We start from the raw sequence: 23,604 nt of genomic DNA, 5'->3' as shown, positions 1-23,604 counted from the left end.
TTATGGCAATAAAAGCTCAAATAAGCAAAGAGAAATGACAGTACATCATTACTTTAAGACATGAAGGTCAGTCAATCTGTAACATCTCCACAACTTTGAAAGTTTCTTCAAGTGCAGTCGCAAAAACCATCAAGCACTATGATGAAACTGGCTCTCATGAGGACCGCCACAGGAAAGGAAGACCCAGAGTTACCGCTGCTGCAGCGGAAAAGTTCATTTGAGTTACCAGCCTCAGAAACTGCAGACCAAATAAATTCTTCACAGAGTTCAAGTAACAGACACATCTCAACATCAACTGTTCAGAGGAGACTGCGTGAATCAGTCGAATTGCTGCAAAGAAACCACTACTAAAGGAAACCAATAATAAGAAGAGACTTGCTTGGGCCAAGAAACACGAGCAACAGACATTAGACTGGTGGAAATCTGTCCTTTGGTCATATGAGTAGAAATTTGAGATTTTTGGTTCCAACCGCCGTGTCATTGTGAGACGCAGAGTAGGTGAACGGATGATATCTGCATGTGTGGTTCCCACCGTGAGGAGGTGTGATGGTGTGGGGTTGCTTTGCTGGTAACACTGTCTGTGATTTATTTTGAATTCAAGGCACACTTAACAAGCATGGCTACCACAGCATTCTGCAGCAATACAGCAGTCATTCCATCTGGTTTGCGCTTAGTGGGACTATCATTTGCTTATCAACAGGACAATGACCCAACACACCTCCAGGCTGTGTAAGGGCTATTTGACCAAGAAGGAGAGTGATGGAGTGCTGCATCAGATGACCTGGCCTCCACAATCACCCGACCTCAACCCAATTGAGATGGTGTGGGATGAGTTGGACCGCAGAGTGAAGGAAAAGCAGCCAACAAGTGCTCAGCATATGTGAGAACTCCTTTAAGACTGTTGGACAAGCATTCCTCATGAAGCTGGTAGAGAGAATGCCAAGAGTGTGCAAAGCTGTCATCAAGGCAAAGGGTGGCCACTTTGAAGAATCTAAAATGTATTTTGATTTGTTTCACACTTTTTTGGTGACTACATGATACATTACATTTTACATTTAAGTCATTTAGCAGACGCTCTTATCCAGAGCGACTTACAAATTGGGCCATATGTTTATTTATTTCATAGTTTTGATGTCTTCACTATTATTCTACAATGTAGAAAATAGTAAAAATAAAGAAAAACCCTTAAATGAGTAGGTGTGTCCAAACTTTTGACTGGTACTGTATGTTGAATACAACTTTTGTTGTGGCCTCATTTGACATTGATTCTAACATGTTTAAGTCATAGAAAAGGCAAGGGCATCAGGAGAATTTTGAAGAGGCTGATTACAGCCACGTGATACTCAAGTAAAACAGAGGTATGGATTTGTACTAAACAGAAATAAACTTCCCTTTTTCAGGATCCTGTCTTTTCAAAGATAATAAGTAAAAATCCAAATAACTTCACAGATCTTCATTGTAAAGGGTTAAAACACTGTTTCCCATGCTTGTGCAATGAACCATAAACAATTAATGAACATGCACCTGTAGAACGGTTGTTAAGACACTAACCGCTTACAGACGGTAGGCAATTAAGGTCACACATATGAAAACTTCAGAGCACTAAAGAAGCCTTTGTACTGACTCTGAAAAACACCAAAAGAAAGATGCCCAGGGTCCCTGCTCATCTGCGTGAACGTGTTTTAGGCATGCTGCAAGGAGGCATGAGGACTGCAGATGTGGCCAGGGAAATATATTGCAATGTCCGTACTGTGAGACACCTCAGACAGTGCTACAGGGAGACAGGATGGACAGCTGATCGCCCTCGCAAGGGCAGACCACGTGTAACAACACCTGCACAGGATCGGTACATCCAAACATCACACCTGCGGGACAGGTACAGGACGACAACAACAACTGCCTGAGTTACACCAGGAACGCACAATCCCTCCATCAGTGCTCAGACTGTCCGCAATAGGCTGAGAGAGGCAGGACTGAGGGCTTGTAGTCCTGTTGTAAGGCAGGTCCTCACCAGACATCACCGGCAACGACGTTGCCTATGGGCACAAACCCACCGTTGCTGGACCAGACAGGACTGGCAAAAAGTGCTCTTCACTGACGAATCGCGGTTTTGTCTCACCAGGGGTGATGGTCGGATTCGCGTTTATCGTCGAAGGAATGAGCGTTACACCGAGGCCTGTACTCTGGAGCGGGATCAATTTGGAAGTGGAGGGTCCGTCATGGTCTGGGGCGGTGTGTTACAGCATCATCAGACTGAGCTTGTTGTCATTGCAGGCAATCTCAACGCTGTGCGTTACAGGGAAGACATCCTCCTCCCTCATGTGGTATCCTTCCTGCAGGCTCATCCTGACATGACCCTCCAGCATGACAATGCCACCAGCCATACTGCTCGTTCTGTGCGTGATTTCCTGCAAGACAAGAATGTCAGTGTTCTGCCATGGCCAGCGAAGAGCCGGGATCTCAATCCCATTGAGCACGTCTGGGACCTGTTGGATCAGTGGGTGAGGGTTAGGGCCATTCCCCCCAGAAATGTCCGGGAACTTGCAGGTACCTTGGTGGAAGAATGTGGTAACATCTCACAGCTGGAACTGGCAAATCTGGTGCAGTCCATGAGGAAGAGATGCACTGCAGTAGTTAATGCAGCTGGTGGCCACACCAGATACTGTCTGTTACTTTTGATTTTGACCCCCCCCCCCCCCCCCCCCCCCCCATTTTGTTTAGGGACACAATATTCAATTTCTGTTAGTCACATGTCCGTGAACTTGTTCAGTTTATGTCTCAGTTGTTTAATCTTATTATGTTCATACAAATATTTACACATGTTTTTTGCTGAAAATCAACGCAGTTGACAGTGAGAGGACGTTTCTTTTTTTGCTGAGTTTATAAACACAACATGTAATGTCTTGGTCCCATGTTTCATGAGCTGAAATCAAAGATCCTTGAATATTTCCAATTGCACAAAAAGCTTATTTTTCTCAAATGTTGTATTCAAATATGTTTACATCCCTGTTAGTGAGCATTTGTCAAGATAATCCATCCACCTGACAGGTGTGGCATATCAAGAAGCTGATTTAAACGCATAATCATTACACAGGTGCACCTTGTGCTGGGGACAACCAAAGGCCACTCGAGAATTTGCAGTTTTGTCACACAACACAATGCCACAGATGTCTCAAGTTCTGAGGGAGCGTGCAATTGTCATGAAGATTGCAGTAATGTCCACCAGAGCTGTTTCAGATTATTCAACGTCCATTTCTCTACCATAAGCCACCTCCAACGTCGTTTTAGAGAATTTGGCAGTACATCCAACCGGCCTCACAACCGCAGACAACGTGTAACCACGCCAGCCCAGGAGCTCCACATCCAGCTTTTTCAAATGGTGGGATATCTGAAGGGAGGGGGAAGGGTGGGGGGGGGCTTGGCCTATGCCCTCTCAGGCCCACTCATGGCTGCGCCCCTGCCCTTATATGAACTGCAACTCAGCAAAATCTCTATTTTGCATTTTATTTTTTGTTCACTATAATATTAGACATCAAATGGTGAATTGTAAACATCAAAAGAGTTAACATTTGCTTCCAGCAGCCTGTGGGCCATCAAAGTTTTATCGGTTAAAAGATTACAGAAAATGAAAACAGACTGTATGTAAATGTTCATTATTAAAGGTGCAATGTGTAACTTTGTGCTCATAACTTTGTGCACAAACAATCAAAGTGATCCAAGCTCCATATGAACTAAGCAGTGTCTTACCCTAGTTAAGACCCCTCCTCCTCCTCTGTAGTCGTAGACACTCAAAGCAGAAATGAAACTACAGGTTTCACTTTTAGCAAAATCTTTCAAATAGCACCATCTGTTGTCTATAATCTACATTTCTGTAGTAGCCCTTTATTTCACAAGGCAAGTCAGTTAAGAACAAATTCTTATTTACAATGACGGCCTACCCTGGCCAAACCCGGATGACACTGGGCCAATTGTGCACTGCCCTATGGGACTCCCAATCACAACCAGTTATGAGAAAGCCTTGAATCAAATCAGGGTCTGTAGTGACACTTCTAGCACTGAGATACAGTGGCTTAGACCGCTGCACCACTCGGGAGCCCAGAGAATCTTTATATCTGTTTGGGTCATCTGCATTAGAAAAAGTGAACACATGTTGTTTAGTTTATATTTCTGTGATATTTGATTACCCATACTTCTCTCCTCTGACATTCAGACAGTATGTCTGTAGTGCAAGTGTGGCCAACCCCGGTGTTGGAGCGCCCCAGTGTGTCCAACAGGTTTAATACACACTACTCATGCTGGGCTGGAACAAGTACCTAGTACGACACATAGTTGTAGGATCATCATTGAAACATTAGGGGGTGTCAGGTTTAGATGAACACTACTACAGACCTCTGACTCACTTCCCTTTAGAGGTTGTATGAGCTGATCCGCCCATTAAACACCACACACATCTTCAGACACAACTATTTACCATCTGTCTCTCAGGAGAAGATCACTCACTATAAGGATCCAGACAAGCAACAGTTATCCATAAAGCTGTAGTCAGAGAGACTGTGTAGTCAGAGAGACTGTGTAGTCAGAGAGACTGTGGATGATGGGTTGTCTCGTGGTCACTGGGGTTCTCCTTGTGATTCTACTGTTCCATCCTCCAGCAGCTCAGAGTAAGTTTAACATCTATGTTTAGTATGTTACCCTCTATGTTTAGTAAGTTTAACATCTATGTTTAGTAAGTTTAACATCTATGTTTAGTGTGTTACCATCTATGTTAAGTAGGTTAACATCTATGTTTAGTAAGTTTACCATCTATGTTTAGTAAGTTTAACATCTATGTTTAGTAAGTTTACCATCTATGTTAAGTAGGTTAACATCTATGTTTAGTAATTTTACCATCTATGTTTAGTAAGTTTAACATCTATGTTTAGTAATTTTACCATCTATGTTTAGTAATTTTACCATCTATGTTTAGTAATTTTACCATCTATGTTTAGTAAGGTTAACATCTATGTTTAGTAAGTTTAACATCTATGTTTAGTAATTTTACCATCTATGTTTAGTAAGTTTAACATCTATGTTTAGTAATTTTACCATCTATGTTTAGTAATTTTACCATCTATGTTTAGTAAGTTTAACATCTATGTTTAGTAATTTTACCATCTATGTTTAGTAAGTTTAACATCTATGTTTAGTAATTTTACCATCTATGTTTAGTAAGTTTACCATCTATGTTTCGTAAGTTTACCATCTATGTTTAGTAAGTTTACCATCTATGTTTATACAAATATGTCAGCTGTTTCGGAGCTGAGTAAATGTTACAATTCAGTGGATAAAAATGTTGATATACTGCTTTGTTTTTTGATTGTGTTGTTAATACCAACTTCATTCATTACATTGCTAATGATGTTAAATGATATTATAGTGTGTTGTTGAATTTTGCAATAATTCTTCACATTTTCTGTTGTACTGACTTTGTTGATTTCAATTAGATTTGTTGACTTTTGAAGTCACATGCTTTAAATATATTCTCTCAATCATCAGCATATGAATATGTTGTGTATATCTGCTGTTGTTGGTACATTATGTTCCTGTCATACTGTCATTACCACAGTGGAGAGCCCAGATACAGATGTGGAAGCCGTGAGGTTAGAAGAGTTTTGTCTGAAAATCTCTGATGATTCGCACTGTACAAGCGCTGAACCAGAGCCCAGACAAACAGTTACCAACAAGGAGGCAGCTGAGAGAACACAACCGGCAATATCTTCACCGTCAGATGACAAGGAAGGTGGGTCACTCTAGCTTTGAAACTTATAACAAGATATCTTCATCCTTAGAGCACAAGACCTCATACCAAAAGAATAGATTAGAGGTTATACACATTCAATCCATCACATCCTACTTTAATAACAGATTTGAGTCATGTATCTTGCAAACTCAACTCTTCCCTCAGAGTCAGAAACACCTGTCAATTCCTCATCACTTGCAGCTGAGGTCATGGGTAATAAACTTTGATTTGATTTGGGTAAGCTATTTTAGACTTTTGGCCTATGTTAATCAGTTCAACATGCTGAATTGTGATACAGTTGTGAGTCAACAATTACACGTCATATGAAGTTGCATCACAAATAGAGATTTATCAATAACCGATTTACTTATTCAAGTCTTCCCACCAGACAGTGGTGAACTGGGGCCGGTAGAGAGGGAAGGATGTCACTGGAAGACAAGGGTCCCTCTCTACCTTTAAGACATCACAAGTCATCTTCATCCATAAATCACAAGCGAATACAGGTTAGAGAAGTCCATCACATCCTGCTTTAATATCTTTTATCAGATATAAACTCCACTCTTCAACCGGCTGTCAATTCTTCATCACTTGTGGCGAACTTCATGGGTAAGCTACATATTTCAGTCTATAGGCCTATGTTAGTCATTTCAACAAGCTGAATGTGTACACTCTTAGAAAGAAGGGATCCAAAAGGGTTCTTCGGCTGGCCCCATAGGAGAACCCTTTTGGGTTCCATGTAGAACCCTCTGTGGAAAGGGTTCTATATAGAACCCAAAAGGGTTCTACCTGAAGCCAAAAAAAGGATATTCAAAGTGGTTCTCCTATAGGCACAGCCGAAGAACCCTTTTAGATTCTAGATAGCACCTTTTCTTTTAAGACTGTAGTTGTGATGCTGTAGTTGCAATAGAAAGAACGGTTGATCAGTTTATCAATGACCGATTTACTTTGTCACTGTTAAGACATCCCACCAGGCCGCGGGGAACTGGGGCCGATAGAGACCGAAGGATGTCGCTGCAAGACGTGGCAGGAACACACAACTGACCAGTCTCTTGTCATGAGCATAGAGTTCAGGTTCCCTGCACCGGACGTGTGTAACTCCACAGAGATCATGTGAGTGTGTATGTGTGAGTGCGTGTGTGTGTGTGTCCGTACGTGAGTGTGTTTGTGCGGGTGAACGGGTTATGACAATGTGTTAATGGTCAAAGGCCAGTTGAATGGTCAGTATCTATCAGCCATTAACCATTGCTGCTATTCTCTCCTAGTGAGACACTGGCAGATGGTAGGAAGGTTTGTGTGAATACCTCTCTCACAAGATACCTTGCACCACTGTTTGGGTGAGTTTGTGGGTAAGATATAATACAATATGAGGTCTTAGTTACATTTTTAGTTTCTCCATTGACGCTTGTTTGTGCATTGTTTTCTTCATCTGATCAAATCACTTAGCTGTGCGTCCTTACTCATATCAGTGGGGACTTTTCTTTCTTAACCTTTTGCAGTTTTTTTTTTTTTTTTTACATCGCTTGCATATTGTGGTAAAGATCTGACGTCCTATTTCTCTGTGTCCTTGTGGTTATTTTAACTGAGCATGTAACAACCCGTAATATTTTGATATTTTCCTCATTCCCCAGGCCTTCAACTGACCCAGACTGGGAAGGGACCACAACCCCTAGCCCAAACACCTCTGCAGTATCCTCGTCCCCAACCACACAGACAGAGGAACAAATGAGCATGACACCACCATGGGAATTAAGCATGAAAGTATCTTTTGATGATTTCCCTGTAACTAGTGAACAGGGACAAGCACGCCCAGTATCTCCAGCATCCCTAGGACCCCCACCACCCCCAGGCTCACCAGAACCCAATGGGTCCACAAGACGCATTGGAGAACGGGAGTAACTACAGTTGTTATTCTCAGTTTACTGTGGTCAATCACTATGTTTCTATGTCTTACTGTGGTGGGTTGTGGGTAGTAGTATAGCTATTTTACCTCCAGCCATTTACTGTAAAAACATATCTTTAATGTCACCCCTTTAGCCCTCAGAACAGTCTCAATTCGGGGCGTGCATTCTACAAGGTGTCGAAAGCGTTCCATGGGGATGCTGGCCCATGTTGACTCCAGTGCTTCCCACAGTTTTTTCAAGTTTGCTGAAGTACTTTGATTGATGGACCATTCTTGATACACATGAGAAACTGTTGAGTGTGAAAAATCCAGCAGCATTTCAGTTCTTGGCACCTCCTACCATACCCCATTCAAAGGCACTTGAATATTTTGTCTTGCCCATTCAACCGCTGAATGGCACACATACACAATCCATGTCTCTGTTGTCTCAAGGCAACAAAAAAAAAATCGATTTTAAACATGTCTCCTCCCCTTCATCTACACTGATTGAAGTGGATTTAACAAGTGACATCAACAAGGGATTCACCTGGTCAGTCTGTCATGGAAAGAGCAGGTGTTCTTAATGTATTGTCCACTCAGTGCATATCAGTAGTGACTTTGATCAAGTGTATTTCTCTGTTTCTGTCTCATGCAGGCCTAGTCTGCAGAGATGCAAGTGCATCAAGAAGGACGGCAAAAGGATAGGAAGGCTCATCTCTAAAATAGAGTATTACCCCCCCTCTCCAAGATGCAACGATTTGGAGGTTATGTAAGTTTCACTGCTGTACTTTATACTGTATTATTGGACATCACCTTACTGTATTACTGGACATAATTTACTCACCACAATCTTTGTTACACAGTACTGAGAGAGAGAGAGAGAGAGAGAGAGAGAGAGAGAGAGAGAGAGAGAGAGAGAGAGAGAGAGAGAGAGAGAGAGAGAGAGAGAGAGAGAGAGAGAGAGAGAGAGAGAGAGAGAGAGAGAGAGAGAGAGAGAGCATTATTGTGAAGGCAGTGTATAAATGTACGCTAAACAATGTTAACTTTTATGCCTTTCCCTGCCTTTAACATCTGAAACTATCCCAAACCCTACCCTCGTTCCTAAACCTAATCTATGCCCAAACGTGCATGTTCTTCTTAGGGTAAAATATCGACTTCCTGTTGTGAATGTTTGAGGTAACATAGCTGTTTCTTATGACTCTCCCCTGTTGTCCTATGCACAGTGCAACTCTGAAGACGTCAGGTCAAGAGATTTGCTTGGATGTCACTGCACCCTGGGTCCGCAGAGTCCTGGAGAAATTCAACTCCTTCAAGGGGTCTGACTGAGTTCACCTAATTTCAACACATCCTCCTGAAGGACGCTAGGCTGAAAATAAAGGCTGAAAATAAAGTGATATTTCAAGAAAGATGTGTGCTCAGCACAGTATTGCTTTGAACCAACAGTTGTTAGTAAGTAGATGATGCTGATTATCAAAGAGCTAAATGTGTCAGCAGTTTGACACTTCTTTTTTGATAAAGATGTTTGATAAGTGACTAATTCTTTCCACCCTGGCCTGTACTTGATTTTACAGGAAATGGAAATGTTTTTTTGGCATCTGATTTCTGCTATCTGCTAAACCACTGAGAGAAAGGGAAATTTGCTAATGTAATTTGAATTTCCCATTTTAACGACAACTTAAACTCGTTGCAAATAAACCGCTCACCAACCTTGAGTATGACAATTTCCTTCGTGTCAACTGTTATTATATTATCAGGTGTTTGTAAATGCAAAACAACTAAAACATGTCAGCCACTAAAGTAACAGACTACTGATTATAATACATATGGTTTCCTTCTACGACCAGTTGGTGACTTCTGACTGATCATACAGACCTTGGGAGATTCTCAATTGGAAAAGTCTGTCCTCTCCTCGACTCCTCAGTCCTTCTTTCCTCCGTGACCCGGAAACCAATAAGTGGTCGAGGAGAGTGTCAATTTGTTATTAGGTGAACCGAGGAGTAACCCCCAGCCAACCAGACGTGAAGTTGCCCCAAGTAGACACCGCCTCCAACTCTGCCTCTGAGTTCCGTCACCTTGGTTACTACCCTCACTTATCACATCACCAGACTTCGCAAAGACTCTCCTACCTGCCTCTAAACTCCTCTCACGAAGGATACTGAAATGCATCCTCTGTGTATGCTCTGCAGAAGAGTTTTGAAATCTGCCACTCCCCCTTTGAATCAGCTGTTTTTTTACATGCACACATTTAAAAACAACACGCTACTTATTTTTTTTATCTATAACATGTCTTGCACAACTAGCGTTATTACTTTACACGTTTAATTTTGTCATTCCACCGCTGTAAATGTCCTTTGCCTGATGACACGTGAGTGGAGAAGGAGTCTCATTTCCTACAAGCATATTGTTTACACGTTTCCTCTCCTCGCCTCCGCTCCTCGATTTCAACACTTCAGTATGGGTTAGGATTAGGGTTTGAGTTACGTTTAGGGTTTGGGTTAGGATTAGGGTTTGGGTTAGGATTAAGGTTTGGGATAGGGTTAGGATTAGGGTTTGGGTTAAGGTTAGGATTAAGGTTTGGGTTAGGGTTAGGGTTTGGTGTGCTCCAGTTTCTTCTTGACCCCGGCACACTTCAGTATGAGCTCTGTGTGCCTCCTCTTCAGCCCCTCCAGCCTCTCCTCCAGGTCGTCTGAGGCGTCCACCTTCTCCTCAAAGTCCCTCAGCAGGGTCTCGTTGCCCAGCAGGCCGCAGCGCTGGCGCAGCTTCAGGTTGTCCATGCGGAGGCCATCCCTGGCCTGCTTGGTCCTGGTCAGCACATCCCGCTTCCTGGCCACCACCACCTCCACCTCAGCCAACTGGGCCCGCTTGGCCTGGTTCTCCATCTGCACGAACTGGAGCTTCTCCTTCACATGGGTTAGTACCTGGACTGTGCTGGTGATCTTCTTGCGCAGTTTAAGGAGCTCCTCGTTGCGCTCCTCAATCTTCTCATTATACGTCTGGTTCTCTATCTTCAGCTGCTCGAAGTCGATGAGGTGCAGGCCCTCAGCGAGCATCTCCTTGGCCCGCAGTGTGGCCTCAAACCTGCGTGTCTTGTTCTTTAGCTTGATATTCTCCAGGCGCACGGTGACCAGCTCTTTCTGGCGCCGCTGCTCGGCCGCCTGGATCTGCTCTACCTCGACCGCCGCCGCCTGTTTCCCAAGGCGCCGGCTCAGGGCCGTCACGGCCACGTCGTGCTTCAGTGCCATGAAAGCGCTCCACTCGGTCTCTAGTAGGCCCAGCTTCTCCTGGCTCTGCTGCCTCAGCTCCTCTGCCTGCTGCTGGGCTGCCTCTGAGTCCAGCCGGTGCTGCCACTTCAGGTCCTCCATGATGGCCATGTACTTCTGGTAGCGCTGCTCCTGGTCCGACACGGCTTTCTCCTTCTCAGGACGTGCGTCATCACCTGTCTTCTTGCGGAAGTACTCCACCAGCTTGATCTGGAGCTGACCATTGACCTGGCTCAGTTTGTCCTTCTCCGCCTGCAACTCATAAAGGAAGTTCATGTATTCTTTGTAGTCGATGCTGGGGCCCGTCTCTTTGGTTAGAGAGGGACCCTTTTCCTCAACCTGCACGGAACTCTCCCTTTCGGGAGTCCCTGGGTCTAGTTTTGGCGGTCCGTCTTCATCATCGTTGTTGTTGTAGACATCTTCGAGTGTGAGGCTCCCCTCGCGGGAGAGAGGCTCCCCTATTAGAGGCTTCATCTCCGGGCCCTCTTCCTCTTCGAATGTCTCACTTGTTGGTAGGTTGGCTCCTGTGGGTGACTCATCTCCAGCGCCCTCTACTGGTTCAGAAGCGGCTGGGTTCCCTCCCTCTGTCTCAGCTGAGATATCCTCTGTTGCCTGTTCCCCTGCAGTATCTGGTGAAGCTTTTTCAGACTCTTGCCCACTCTGCTCCACTGCTACCACCTCCTCAGCCTCATCTGCAGCCGTGTCAGCTTTATTCTTACTGTAATCAGCATTAGTGGATTTGCCCTCTTCTGAGGGCTCTTCAGCTGGTGTATGCTGGAGTTGCTCATCGTTCTTCAGCTCTGTGTTTTCAGTGCTGGGATTGGACCCAGGGTCATTCTCTTTCTGCTCTGCATTCCCATCCATGAGAATGGTAATTTAGTTTAAGTATTTCTGGCTAAAAACAAGCTAGAAAATCACGTGTGTCAATCAAGTCCCCGGTTGTAAGGCAACATTCAAATATATCAAGACAGATATGTGTTTTCTAGGATAAAACGAGGTCAAGAAATCCTAAACGAGAACTTCACACATAAGCAACTGTTCGTTAATGAAACCATTTGTGTTTTGAGTTGTCCTGGAAACTGGGAATGTAAGCCAATCACATGTGTTTGCGCCAAGTTCGTTAATATTAATGAGACGCAGTAGTCTGACCAGAGACACTGTACGCAAGCCCTCCCTCCGCGGCACTGCTGCTTCCAACAACAAGCAGAAGCCAGCAACATGGCCGACCTAGGAAAGAAGTACTGCGTAAACTGCCTTGCAGACGTTACGAATCTGCGGCTTCGCTGTACTGACTGCCCAGATATCGAACTTTGTCCGGAGTGCTTCTCCGCGGGTGCAGAAATCGGTAATCACCGGCGATGGCACGGTTATCAGCAAGTCGACGGCGGGCGCTTCACCCTCTGGGGTCCCGAAGCGGAGGGAGGATGGACTAGCAGGGAAGAGCAGTCGCTCCTCGACGCGATCGAGCAATATGGCTTTGGAAACTGGGTATTACACTTTATAGCCTAGCTACTTTTCAGATTGCTATATAATACAAACACGTGCATAAAAATATGTAGACTAAATGTGAATGAGTAAAGTTGCTCTCTTGAAAAATAACACAATATAGACCCGTATACATTTGACAACTTCAGACTGACAGCCAGGTTCTGTCGAGAGTTGGCCATATCGATCAACTCTGCAATACTTGAAATGTACTTTAGTCCTGTAGACAGCTAGCTAGCTAAGTTGTGATGAATGCAACTTTTCCATGCTAACGCACATTACAATCCACGATGTTGCAAATGTGCAATGCATTATGAACATACAGGAAACGTTTGGTGTAATGTAGGCTAGTCAGTTTCAATGGATCTGTTGAGATCTGCTATCAATGGAATTCAACACAGGTCTATGCTAATAGTGAACGTATAGCAATACATGCATTATGTGTGTGTCTGTGTAGCCTAAATGCTTGCAGGCATGTATACCCCTCTCAGTAACACTGGTCCGTGTGTGTGCTGGTCTTTCAGGAGGACATGGCCACTCATGTAGGGGCATCTCGGACCCCCCAGGATGTCATGGACCACTACGTCGGCATGTACATCCATGGCAACCTGGGAAAGGCCTGCGTCCCCGACAGCATCCCCAACCGGGTGACGGATCACACCTGCCCCAGCGGCGGCCCCCTGTCCCCCAGCCTCACCACCCCCCTGCCTCCCCTGGACGTGACCCTGGGCGAACAGCAACAGCTGGGCTACATGCCGCTCCGCGACGACTATGAGATGGAGTACGACCAGGAGGCGGAGAAGCTCATCAGCGGTCTGTCGGTCAACTACGACGATGAAGACGTGGAGATCGAGATGAAGCGCGCGCATGTGGACATGTACGTGCGCAAGCTCCGCGAGCGCCAGCGCCGCAAAAATGTGGCCCGCGACTACAACCTGGTGCCTGTCTTCCTAGGCCGCGACAAGAAGGAGAAGCAAAGCACGCTGGGAGTTGTAGGTGGTGGTGTTGTCGTCGGAGCGGTGGGGAGCCTTCCGACGCCAACCACTCCCGTGGTGACACCGGGAGCTCCAGCTGTCCCGACAGTGCCGAAGCGTAAGATCCCCAAGGAGGAGAAGGAGCAGCGGGTCAAGTTACGGGGGATGTGCCAGTTCATGGCTCAGCGGGAGTTTGAGGACTTGTTCCACAACATGCACAAAGAGCGCGTTCTGCGCGCCAAAGTACGGGAGCTGCAGCGCTACCGCCGCAACGGCATCGCGCGACTGGACGAGTCGGCTGAGTACGAGGCGGCGCGGCACAAACGGGAGAAACGCAAGGAGAACAAGAGCGTAGCTACCTCGAAAACGGGCCGGGGTGGAGGGCTCGGCACAGGAGGAGGGCTTGGCGGAGGGACGGGAGGTGGCGGAGTGGGCGGCGGTGTCATCAAAGAGGAGGGCAAGGATGGCGAGTTCCCGGCCATAGAGAACCTGGCGGGCTTCGAGCTGCTGTCGGACCGGGAGAAGGTGCTGTGCAACTCACTTAACCTCAGCCCCACGCGCTACCTGACTGTCAAGACAATCATCATCAAGGACCATCTGCAGAAGAGCCAGGGCATTCCCTCCAAGAGCCGGCTGCCCAGCTACCTGGACAAGGTGCTCAAGAAACGCATCCTCAGCTTCCTCACAGAGAGCGGCTGGATATCCCGGGACGCGTCCTAACAATCCATTGGGTTTGTAGAGACTGGGACACGTCCTAACCATCCATTGGGTTTGTAGAGACTGGGACACGTCCTAACCATCCATTGGGTTTGTAGGGACTGGGACACGTCCTAACAATCCATTGGGTTTGTAGGGACTGGGACACGTCCTAACCATCCATTGGGTTTGTAGGGACTGGGACACGTCCTAACAATCCATTGGGTTTGTAGGGACTGGGACACGTCCTAACAATCCATTGGGTTTGTAGAGACTGGGACACGTCCTAACAATCCATTGGGTTTGTAGGGACTGGGACACGTCCTAACCATCCATTGGGTTTGTAGGGACTGGGACACGTCCTAACAATCCATTGGGTTTGTAGAGACTGGGACACGTCCTAACAATCCATTGGGTTTGTAGAGACTGGGACACGTCCTAACAATCCATTGGGTTTGTAGGGACTGGGACACGTCCTAACAATGTGTATGGAGTTTGTGGGGACTAAGGATTGTAGAGGGACAATGACTCTTGTTCTCTGTTGGATTGTTGCAACTCTGTGTCTTGTTATAAACAATGTGAGATGTGTCGTAAACTCCAGATTGGACCAAGCTGAATTTTACCACCTTTTGTCAAGTTCTGACCCAAGTCGTCGGCCACCGGACTGTTTGTGAATATGTACATTGCAAAAGATTTTCCCTTTCTTAAAAAAAAAAGTTTGGATACCATTTACAGGAGAACGTGGAACAAATATATATTTTTGTATTTGAATCCATATGAATGATAATGTATGGGTAGATGATACATTCTCTTTATTGCAGTGAAGGATCACCTAATACTACTGGGCAAACCAGACAACACTGTTTTTCAAAGCTGTTCTCAAACTATAAATAGTTGTGTAGTTTGTCTCCAGCTTCCTTTAAGTATGGTCCCAGATCAGTTGGTGCCATCTTGCCAACTCCTATGGTCATTGGCAAGACGATACAAACAGATCTGGGACCAGGCTAGCTTCCTTTTAGGTTAGGGTGTTGTCTTGGAGAGCACAGGTTAGTGCCTATTCAAACAGCAATACAGTCACACTGTGTTGGAAAGCAGGGGTTATCATCATCATTCTTACCATGAAGAGATGGCCTGCTAAGCATAGAGGGGTCAGTATTTGGCAGCTAACGCTTTCATAAAGCACTGCGGTAATCCCCATTATGACGCTGTAGCTTTGTGGTGTGTCAGGCTCAGAATGTGGCACTGTGAGGGGAGTAGATAAGCCTAACTCTTCCATACTATTCTGTTCCACACGTTGCACGTTTTCTGATTCTAGTAGGCTATTCACTCTACTCGACTTCTAAAGAAAATAAAAAGCTTTAAATATTGGCATTAACCAATGACATGCGATCCTAAAGCACAAATCAAAAATGTTGCAGATCTATTTTTTTTCACCAACGGTTAAGTTTGCCTGCCCCTTGTTTGGGGGGGGGGGGGGGGGGGGGGGGGGGGGGCGGCGTTAACTGTGTCGTCCTGACAGACTGGTTTTAGCCTCTTGTGCTGCATGATTATTGTATTGTGACTCGTTGCTTGCTGTTTTGTTTGCTAGTGTTCCATCTATTCAAAGGGAGTTAAGTCATCGTTTTCAAAACAAAAAATGATATACCTGCTACATTTGCTCCATCTATCTTCCTGGGTCATTGTTTGTTTACAGTCACATCATTCAATAAGGCTAGTGCAGTGGTCCTCAAAGTGGGGGTTGTGAAACTGAAGGGGGAAAATACCTTTTGTTGATGTTTAGAACCACTGAGTTAGTGTTCACATATGGCCTTGCAAGCACACTATCAAAGGGCAGAAATATTCTGGTAGAAGAGAAAAAGGACTGCCACAGAAAAGCGCAGTTGGTATTAGACATTGTTTTTCCATTATGTGAAATGTGTTTGTTCCAAGCACGGGTGCTTTAAAATGTCCCTTGGCACCTTCTCCCTCTGATGTCCAGTTAGCCTGTTTAAAACAGAGGTGAACTTCAGTAGAGATGTGGGTTGGTTGTATAGAAACAGTTTTACATTAGACACTGGGAAATAATGTCGTGACTACATTCGAATAGGCCTTGATTAATATCGTAGTACATTTACCATACCAGAGGAAATAAAAATGCTATATTTTTATTCTCCATAAGCCTCTGAGTATCCGGACACTGACAAGGCCCCTTGGTTCTCCCATCATCTACTTGAAGATTTTATTTTTGTCCCAACAACTGGCATAGTTTACAATCAAATACTACATATCTCCTTATCTGGTTTAAGGCGAAAACAACTTCAAGGGTATGTTCTGTATTAAAAATGAAAATACTTTATACTGTATGGCTTCCTTGGTTTATTTTCACAGCATTTGGTGAGTTCAGTATGTGGTAATATTTGCCGACAGTGTCCTACACTTCATGATCCTACATACAGGGAAATGGGCCAATTAAAAACAATACAATCAGTGGACATGCGAGTCCAAGTGAATCTGTTTATTAGACGCTGCTGTGGCACTGAACAGGACGACTGTCCACAGGCACACTAAATCTAACATAGCAGTCGTGAAAGCAACGCATGAAACAAGACCCGTATGTAGAGGATCTAGACGAGAAGAAAAACAAACTGTTGGGCGGTTCTCTTCTGCACTGTTCAACCAATCCAGTAAATGTGGAGGAGGAGTTACAGAGTGTCTCCTGGTTAACACAGTGTTTTTCTAAACATACTGTACCGTCTCTGTTAACGTGTAACAGGCTCGCTTTCCACTTCCCCTGAAAACCGAGAACATCCGGTTGTTTGGGACTCGGAAGCTGCTACAGGCACACAGACTATCCAGTCTAAGTAGTTATGACTAATTAATGTCATTATACTGTCTATGTCCCAAACCACTAGGGCGACATCTGCCATAGCAGCGAGATACAGCGTTCTGCTGTCATGAAGTCTGGAATGATTACATTAGAGCCTCAACAGCATGATTGCGTATCTCCGGTGAATCTGTAGATTTCACCTGAGCGTATTTTCATTTTGACAACCATACTCCAGCCGGCTCCTACTGTAGTGCAGCACCTGAACAATACGTCTGTGGTTGCCTCTGAAGTATTTTACATACATACAGCATTAATGTATTGTGTAATATTGCATATTTCACCTCCATTCACTTAAAACTGTCCAGACTATTTCTGAAAATGAAGCATAGACTACATCAGGGCTCTCCAACCCTGTTCCTGGAGAGCTACCGACCTGTAGGTTTTCACTCCAACCCTAATCTAGCGCACCTGATTATAACAATTAGCTGGTTGGTGAGGCGAGTGAGGTTAGTTACAACTGAGGTTGGAGCAAAAACCTACAGGACAGCAGCTCTCCAGGAACAGGGTTGGAGAGGCCTGGACTACATGTTAAGCTGTCACTGGAAGCTATACAAACACAGCAATATACAGGGCTAAGTTGTGCCAAAGACAGCATTCCTTACAGGGGAAAATATATATATTCCAATTAAATTCATTGAAAGTACTGTTTGTCCAATGAAAACAATGACAGCAGTTTGGTATATAATCATGAGGTACATTACATTCTCCCATCCATAACAATTACAATGACTGGACAAAGAATGGACTGGAATCTGATACTGATGACATAAATGACTTGTCAAACTGGTTCTGTGCTATACGTGCCATCACCAGTGTTGCTTCTGCTAAAACATAATTGCGCCTGGCAGATACATGGGCTGTGTCCCAATTCTACATCCTTCCCCCAAAGTATGCACTTGCACACTTCCTATCATGGATTTAACAATGCAGTAAACTCCCTCCAGCCAATCCAATGCTTTTTAATCCATGACAGGGAGTGAGCAAGTGCACACTTCGGAAAAAGGGTGGAGAATCGGTATGCAAAGTCAAAATAGGCTGTGATGTAGTCCATGGTAATAATATTAGTTCAAGTTGGATTCCCGCCTCTGAGGCAACGTTAGGTGGTTGGGGAGTTGGGTGGGGCGCTTTGACCAGCCTGCAGTAGCCAAGGTGATCCGTCACCCAGGCAACAACAATGACATCACGGTCATACTGAATCTTTTTTAAATCAAGGGGCTTTGGCCACGCCCACCAATGCCGGCCGGAGGGTGCGCCCGTGGAGTTTGTAGCCCACCTTGGTTACTATGGCGACCGTGCCGGGCTCTTTACCCTCCACAGGGGCGTGAAATAGAGCCTCGTGCTCATAGGGGTCGAACTTCTGCCCGCCGTCTGGGTTGAGCTTGACCAGGCCGTGCTTGGTGAAGACCTTCTGGATCTGCGTCTCCGTCATCACCAGGCCGTCGTACAGGTTCTTCAGGTGGGGGTTCTTCTGAGAGGTCACCTCCTCACTGGGCACGCTTTCCGTCGCCTTCTCCAAGATGTCCGCCACCTCCAGCAGGTCTTTGCAGAACCCTTGGATTCCTGAAATGTGCGGAAAGAAAGGAGAGATTAGTTAGTATACTGTTAGAAAACATAGAATGAACAACATCATCGAATATGCAGTTCCAAAAGTATTGGAACGGTGACAAATTTGTTGTTGTTTTGGCTCTGTCCTCCAGCACTTTGGATTTGAAATTACACAATGACTGAGGTTAAAGCGCATACTGCCAGCTTTCAATTTGAGTGAACCGTTTAGAAACCGTTTAGAAATGAGAGCAATATTTGTACATAGTTCAGGATGATCCGTAACCATGGTAGCATCGTTAATGTAGAGGTGTTTAGAGACATATTCTATTCTTATTTACAATAAAAGTGACTCCAAAAGCACACAATACATTATATACCATTAATTTCTATTGGCCACAAAATAATCTGAAACAACCAAAACGAACTGCAAACGCATCCAACAAGTTTGTAGAGTCACACGTTTGATGTAGTCATTGTCTGCTGGAAATATGGGATCAAATACTACATTTTCTACTACGTTGATACACATAAGTAAATTTGTCCCCTAAAATGGTCGGACTATGTACAAGTGCTGTCATTTCTAAACGGTTCCCCCGATATGGAAGAAAATACCCTCAAATTAAAGCTGACAGTCTGCACTTTAACATCTGTCATTGTATCTCTTCAAATTCAAAGTGCTGGAGTACAGAGCCAAAGCAACAATAAATGCCACTGTCCCAATACTTTCGGAGCTCACTGTACCTAGAGATTAACTTTATATTGCATGTTGCTTGACATCAATGAACCAAAAGGATGGTTTTAAATACCACCTATAAGTATGTCTGTCTCACTGGGGAGAATCAAATAAATATGCAAATGTTAGATTACCATACAACTTTGAGTCTTCCACCATCTTTTGACTCCTCGTCCTCAGGTTCTCCGTGTCTGCCAGGGCCCGCTTGTACTTGTCCTGTAGACACAGACAGAAAAGCTGAGGCCAAGAGACAATCCTGTTCTCAAAGCTCTTCTGACTAGTGAGATTCAGACAGGGTGAGGTTAACCAGGATACTATTCCACACTAGTATACCACTAGGAAACCATGCCTAACACACTGGTTTCATTCTAGGTAGTATTCTAGCTTGGATATTGGAACAGACTTATAGTGACGGGTGTGGCGATCCAGGACTAGGGTAAAGTTTCCCCTAGACCAAGGGGAGGGCCCGAGAGCGGCCCGAGAGCTATAAAAATATATATTTACAAAAATAAAGACCTTTTTCTCCCCAATTGGTAGTTACAGGCTTGTCCCATTGCTGCAACTCCCATACGGACTCAGAAGAGGCGAAGGTCAAGAACCAAAACACGACCCAGCCAAGCCGCGCTGCTTGTTGACACAATGCCCGCTTAAACCGGAAGCCAGCCGCACCAATGTGTTGGAAGAAACGCTGTACACCTGGCACCGTGTCAGCGTGCATGCGCTTGGCCCGCCACAGGATTCGCTAGAGCACGATGGGACAAGGAAATCTCGGCCTGCCAAACCCGGACAACGCTGGGTCAATTTTAAACCGCATCATGGGTCTCCCAGTCACTGCCAGCTGTGACACAGCCTGGGATTGAACCCGGGTCTGTAGTGATGCAGTGCCTTACACCACTGCACCATTTGTGAAGCCCCCAAAAATTGAATTTAACAAACAATTGGTCCCCCCAAAAATGTGGCCCTCCGTTGAATTGCAAAATTCCGACGTGGCCCTCGAGACAAAAAGTTTTCCCACCCCTGCCCTAGACGCTGATCTTGGGTCAGTTTGTTCTTTGCCCCTAGTAATGGTTAAGGTTAGGATTGGGGGAGGGGAGAGTGATCCTAGATCTGTACCTATGGACATTTGAACATCTTGGCCATGTTCTGTTATAATCTCCACCAGGCATAGCCAGAAGAGGACTGGCCACCCCTCATAGCCTGGTTCCTCTCTAGGTTTCTTCCAAGGTTCTGGCCTTTTGTAGGGAGTTTTTCCTAGCCACAGTGCTTCTACACCTATTTTGCTTGCTGTTTGGGATTTTAGGCTGGGTTTCTGTAAAGCACTTTGTGACATCAGCTGATGTAAGAAGGGCTTTATAAATACATTTGATTGATTGATATGGAAACTGCACCCTGGAGCCAGACTCACCGTGACCTCTTTGAGCTGCTCCTCCAGCTGGCCCTTCTCCTCCGCAAGGACCTTCTCTGCTGCGCTCTGCTCAGCATTCTGGTCCTCCTCTGACCCCTGGACACTTTTCTGCTGGGCTGCTGTGCATAGGAGCCGTGGGGATGCCCTAACAGAGCAGAGAGAGAGAGACAGAGAAATGGGTTAGATACACAACATGTGTTTAGCTTTTAATGCATTGGTCATTTCAGTGCACTGTACTGGTATCCAAACATGATTAATTACATTTGTATATGGTACATGTTTTTTTAATTAACATGGTAATACCATGGTAATGGTTAGCCTCTGGTATCCCGTTGCTTAAGGGTAACGTTACATCCCGTAACCAAAAAAACATATTTACCAGCCCTCTGGGTTTACCTATTTCAGATCAACTTATCCCAAGTCATCTAAGGTAAATATGTAATCAAGAATGGTTTACCTTTCGGTGCGGGCCATACAATGTATGAAAAGAAACGTTGACATTAAACTTTCCCGGAGTTGACAGAATTCACACCATATAGCCTAATCTCCATAAAATAGCGCTGCCATCTGGGATCACGTGGTAATCTCTTGCGGCAACTACAGAATATTGCTGACTAGGGAGTGTGCGTCGGAAAAATTTGGATTTCAACGTTTATTTTTTTTACCACAGTTCACATTTGGCCCGTACCGACAGATAAAGCCTTTCGGATTTGCCTTCGGTGACGCCAATGTGTACAGGTCTCCCGGAGCGAAGAGGCTAGGTAATTATGTACGGTAACGTTACATACATTCTAACTACAAAAAGTTATCAGGCAAGGCGATTATTGGTGGCACGTGCCATTAAAACGTTTCCTCCCCTGGCATCTTTCCGGTTGTCATGTCCCACTTGGCGAGTCTCTCTGACTGCAATCTCTCCTTGGCCAATATACAGGTAAACTACATTGTGACATTTTAGTAGCGAAGCCAACTGCCTTTGCTATAGTGTGCCACCAAACTACACCCAAAATAGCATAACATTAAAACCTGCGGTACTGTAGCTAGCTAGTTAACGTTAGTATTGGATTAGTTGATAGGCTAACAGTTTTGAACAAGGCGCATAGGAGTTGAATGAAATGGGATTCTGCTATCAGAAATGTGCTATTGAACTCTGATTACGAAAGCAGTACAATAACTAAGGTTATATGACAGGTCGTTAGATAACAAGTTAACGTTACCCAATTCGTTAGCACCCGGCCAAGGGTGATGGCACGTTACAGACAATGCTCTGAATAACCGTATTAACATGTACCCTCGTAATGTATTACCTTATTATTGAAGGTGATGCTACAACAGAGTAACTCTGTCTTACAGCTCGTACACACCAGCTCGCCATTTTCACTGATAACACACGCTGAAGGAGCAGAGTACCCCAGTGGCAGGAGGGTGAGGTTGAGCCAATCACCAATCAGAAAGAGATCCACCTAGTAGTCGCGTCCAATCAATGATGTTATAGAGTATGACGTCTTTCTGTAGTTTGGTTGAGGTGACATAAAGGTCGAAAACTGGTCACGTGACCAAGGACAGAATTTGTGCCTTTTGTAAATGGAAGGTTATCTCTCTTTTGTAACTTTTTAACAGTGTTGAATCATCACCAAACCCATCTCTGTCCACATCACCAACAAACTATCATGGTCCAAACACACCAATACAGTCATGAAGAGGGTACGATAACACTTTTCCCCCCTCAGGAGACTGAAAACATGGGTCCCCAGATCCCCAAGAAGTTCTACAGCTGCACCATCTAGAGCATCCAGACCGGTTGCATCACCGCCTGGTATGGCAACTGCTCGGCATCTGACTGTAAGGTGCTACAGAGGGTAGTGCGTACGGCCCAGTACATCACTGGGGCCAAGCTTACTGTCATCCAGGACCTATATACTAGGCGGTGTCAGAAGAAGGCCCAAAAAATTGTCAAAGACTCCAGCCATCCAAGTCATAGACTGTTCTCGGTCGGGGGGAGGGGACAACGTAAAGTTATACTGTTACACATGTCAATCTCTCCTGGCTGAAAGTGGAGGAGAGATTGACTTCATCACTACTTTTATTTCTGAGAGGTATTGACATGTTGAATGCACCGAGCTGTCTAAACTACTGTCACACAGCTGACACACCCATGCATACCCCACAAGACATGCCACAAGAGGTCTCTTCACAGTCCCCAAGTCCAGAACAGACTATGGGAGGGGCACAGTATTACATAGTCATGACTACATGGAACTCTATTCCACATCAAGTAACTGACGCAAACAGTACATTTAGATTTAAAAAACAGATAAAAAAAACACCTTATGGAACAGAGTGAAGCAACACAAACATTGGCACAGACACGTGCATACATACACACACACGATAACATACGCACTATACATACACATGGATTTAGTACTGTAGATATGTGGTGTGGTGGAGTAGGGGTCTGAGGGCACACAGTGTGTTGTGAAATCTGTGAATGTATTGTAATATTTTTTAAATTGTATAAACTGCCTTAATTTTGCTGCTTTGCCAGAAGCTAATGGGGATCATAATAAATACAAAATACAACCAAGCCATAAGACTGCTGAACAATTAATCAAATGGCCACTTGTTTTTACACTGCTGCTACTCGCTGTTTTATCTATGCATAGTCACTTTACCCCTACCTACATGTACAAATTACCCCGACTAACCTGTACCCCCACACATTGACTCAGTACCGATACTCCCATTGTTATTTTATACTTTAGATTATTTAGAAAATATTTTCTTAACTCTATTTCTTGAACTGCATTGTTGGTTAAGGGTTTGTAAGTAAGCATTTCACGGTAACGTCTAAACCCGTTGTATTCGGCGCATTTGACAAATAACATTTTATTTAATTTTGATGGTAGGCGGGGGCGGGTGGTACAGTATAATCACAAACTCACTTCCTTCACAACATCTCTGCTCAGCGAAGTGCAGGAAGTA

At 44.8% G+C, this 23,604-nt stretch overlaps 4 protein-coding genes across 4 annotated transcripts; 2 read left to right on the top strand and 2 right to left on the bottom strand.

Moving 5' to 3' along the window:
• Positions 1 to 4,466: 4,466 nt before the first annotated feature.
• LOC129865886 (uncharacterized) lies at positions 4,467 to 9,383 on the top strand. Its single transcript, XM_055938964.1, has 8 exons — positions 4,467 to 4,661; positions 5,606 to 5,779; positions 6,326 to 6,385; positions 6,739 to 6,889; positions 7,042 to 7,113; positions 7,408 to 7,671; positions 8,314 to 8,427; positions 8,882 to 9,383. Exons 1-8 carry the CDS (start codon positions 4,592 to 4,594, stop codon positions 8,982 to 8,984), a joined length of 1,008 nt encoding a protein of 335 aa, XP_055794939.1. The 5' UTR covers positions 4,467 to 4,591; the 3' UTR covers positions 8,985 to 9,383.
• Positions 9,367 to 12,342, bottom strand: ccdc96 (coiled-coil domain containing 96). Its single transcript, XM_055938962.1, has one exon. It carries the CDS (start codon positions 11,780 to 11,782, stop codon positions 10,244 to 10,246), a length of 1,539 nt encoding a protein of 512 aa, XP_055794937.1. The 5' UTR covers positions 11,783 to 12,342; the 3' UTR covers positions 9,367 to 10,243.
• On the top strand, positions 12,088 to 15,547 carry LOC129865885 (transcriptional adapter 2-beta-like). Its single transcript, XM_055938963.1, has 2 exons — positions 12,088 to 12,406; positions 12,928 to 15,547. The coding sequence occupies exons 1-2, from the start codon at positions 12,137 to 12,139 to the stop codon at positions 14,095 to 14,097; spliced, it is 1,440 nt and encodes a 479-aa protein (XP_055794938.1). The 5' UTR covers positions 12,088 to 12,136; the 3' UTR covers positions 14,098 to 15,547.
• A 989-nt stretch (positions 15,548 to 16,536) lies between these two features.
• On the bottom strand, positions 16,537 to 22,038 carry LOC129865888 (grpE protein homolog 1, mitochondrial-like). Its single transcript, XM_055938965.1, has 4 exons — positions 21,927 to 22,038; positions 20,623 to 20,767; positions 19,352 to 19,433; positions 16,537 to 18,499 (listed from the first exon to the last, which is right to left on the bottom strand). The coding sequence occupies exons 1-4, from the start codon at positions 21,992 to 21,994 to the stop codon at positions 18,147 to 18,149; spliced, it is 648 nt and encodes a 215-aa protein (XP_055794940.1). The 5' UTR covers positions 21,995 to 22,038; the 3' UTR covers positions 16,537 to 18,146.
• Between the last annotated feature and the right edge of the window lie 1,566 nt (positions 22,039 to 23,604).

Source organism: Salvelinus fontinalis, chromosome 11, assembly GCF_029448725.1.
Source record: "Salvelinus fontinalis isolate EN_2023a chromosome 11, ASM2944872v1, whole genome shotgun sequence".
Taxonomy (NCBI): Eukaryota; Metazoa; Chordata; class Actinopteri; order Salmoniformes; family Salmonidae; genus Salvelinus; species Salvelinus fontinalis.
This window is presented reverse-complemented; position numbering and strand designations above follow the sequence as displayed.

Coding starts and splice junctions, on each gene's coding strand:
- LOC129865886 (XM_055938964.1), top strand. CDS start 4,592: ATGATGGGTTGTCTCGTGGTCACTGGGGTTCTCCTTGTGATTCTACTG. Junction 5,780..6,325: donor ACCGTCAGATGACAAGGAAG/GTGGGTCACTCT, acceptor ATCTTTTATCAG/ATATAAACTCCACTCTTCAA. Junction 6,386..6,738: donor ACTTGTGGCGAACTTCATGG/GTAAGCTACATA, acceptor GTCACTGTTAAG/ACATCCCACCAGGCCGCGGG.
- ccdc96 (XM_055938962.1), bottom strand. CDS start 11,782: ATGGATGGGAATGCAGAGCAGAAAGAGAATGACCCTGGGTCCAATCCC.
- LOC129865885 (XM_055938963.1), top strand. CDS start 12,137: ATGGCCGACCTAGGAAAGAAGTACTGCGTAAACTGCCTTGCAGACGTT. Junction 12,407..12,927: donor AATATGGCTTTGGAAACTGG/GTATTACACTTT, acceptor CTGGTCTTTCAG/GAGGACATGGCCACTCATGT.
- LOC129865888 (XM_055938965.1), bottom strand. CDS start 21,994: ATGGCGAGCTGGTGTGTACGAGCTGTAAGACAGAGTTACTCTGTTGTA. Junction 20,768..21,926: donor GCATCACCTTCAATAATAAG/GTAATACATTAC, acceptor CTGCTCTGTTAG/GGCATCCCCACGGCTCCTAT. Junction 18,500..19,351: donor GGAAGACTCAAAGTTGTATG/GTAATCTAACAT, acceptor CGCACATTTCAG/GAATCCAAGGGTTCTGCAAA.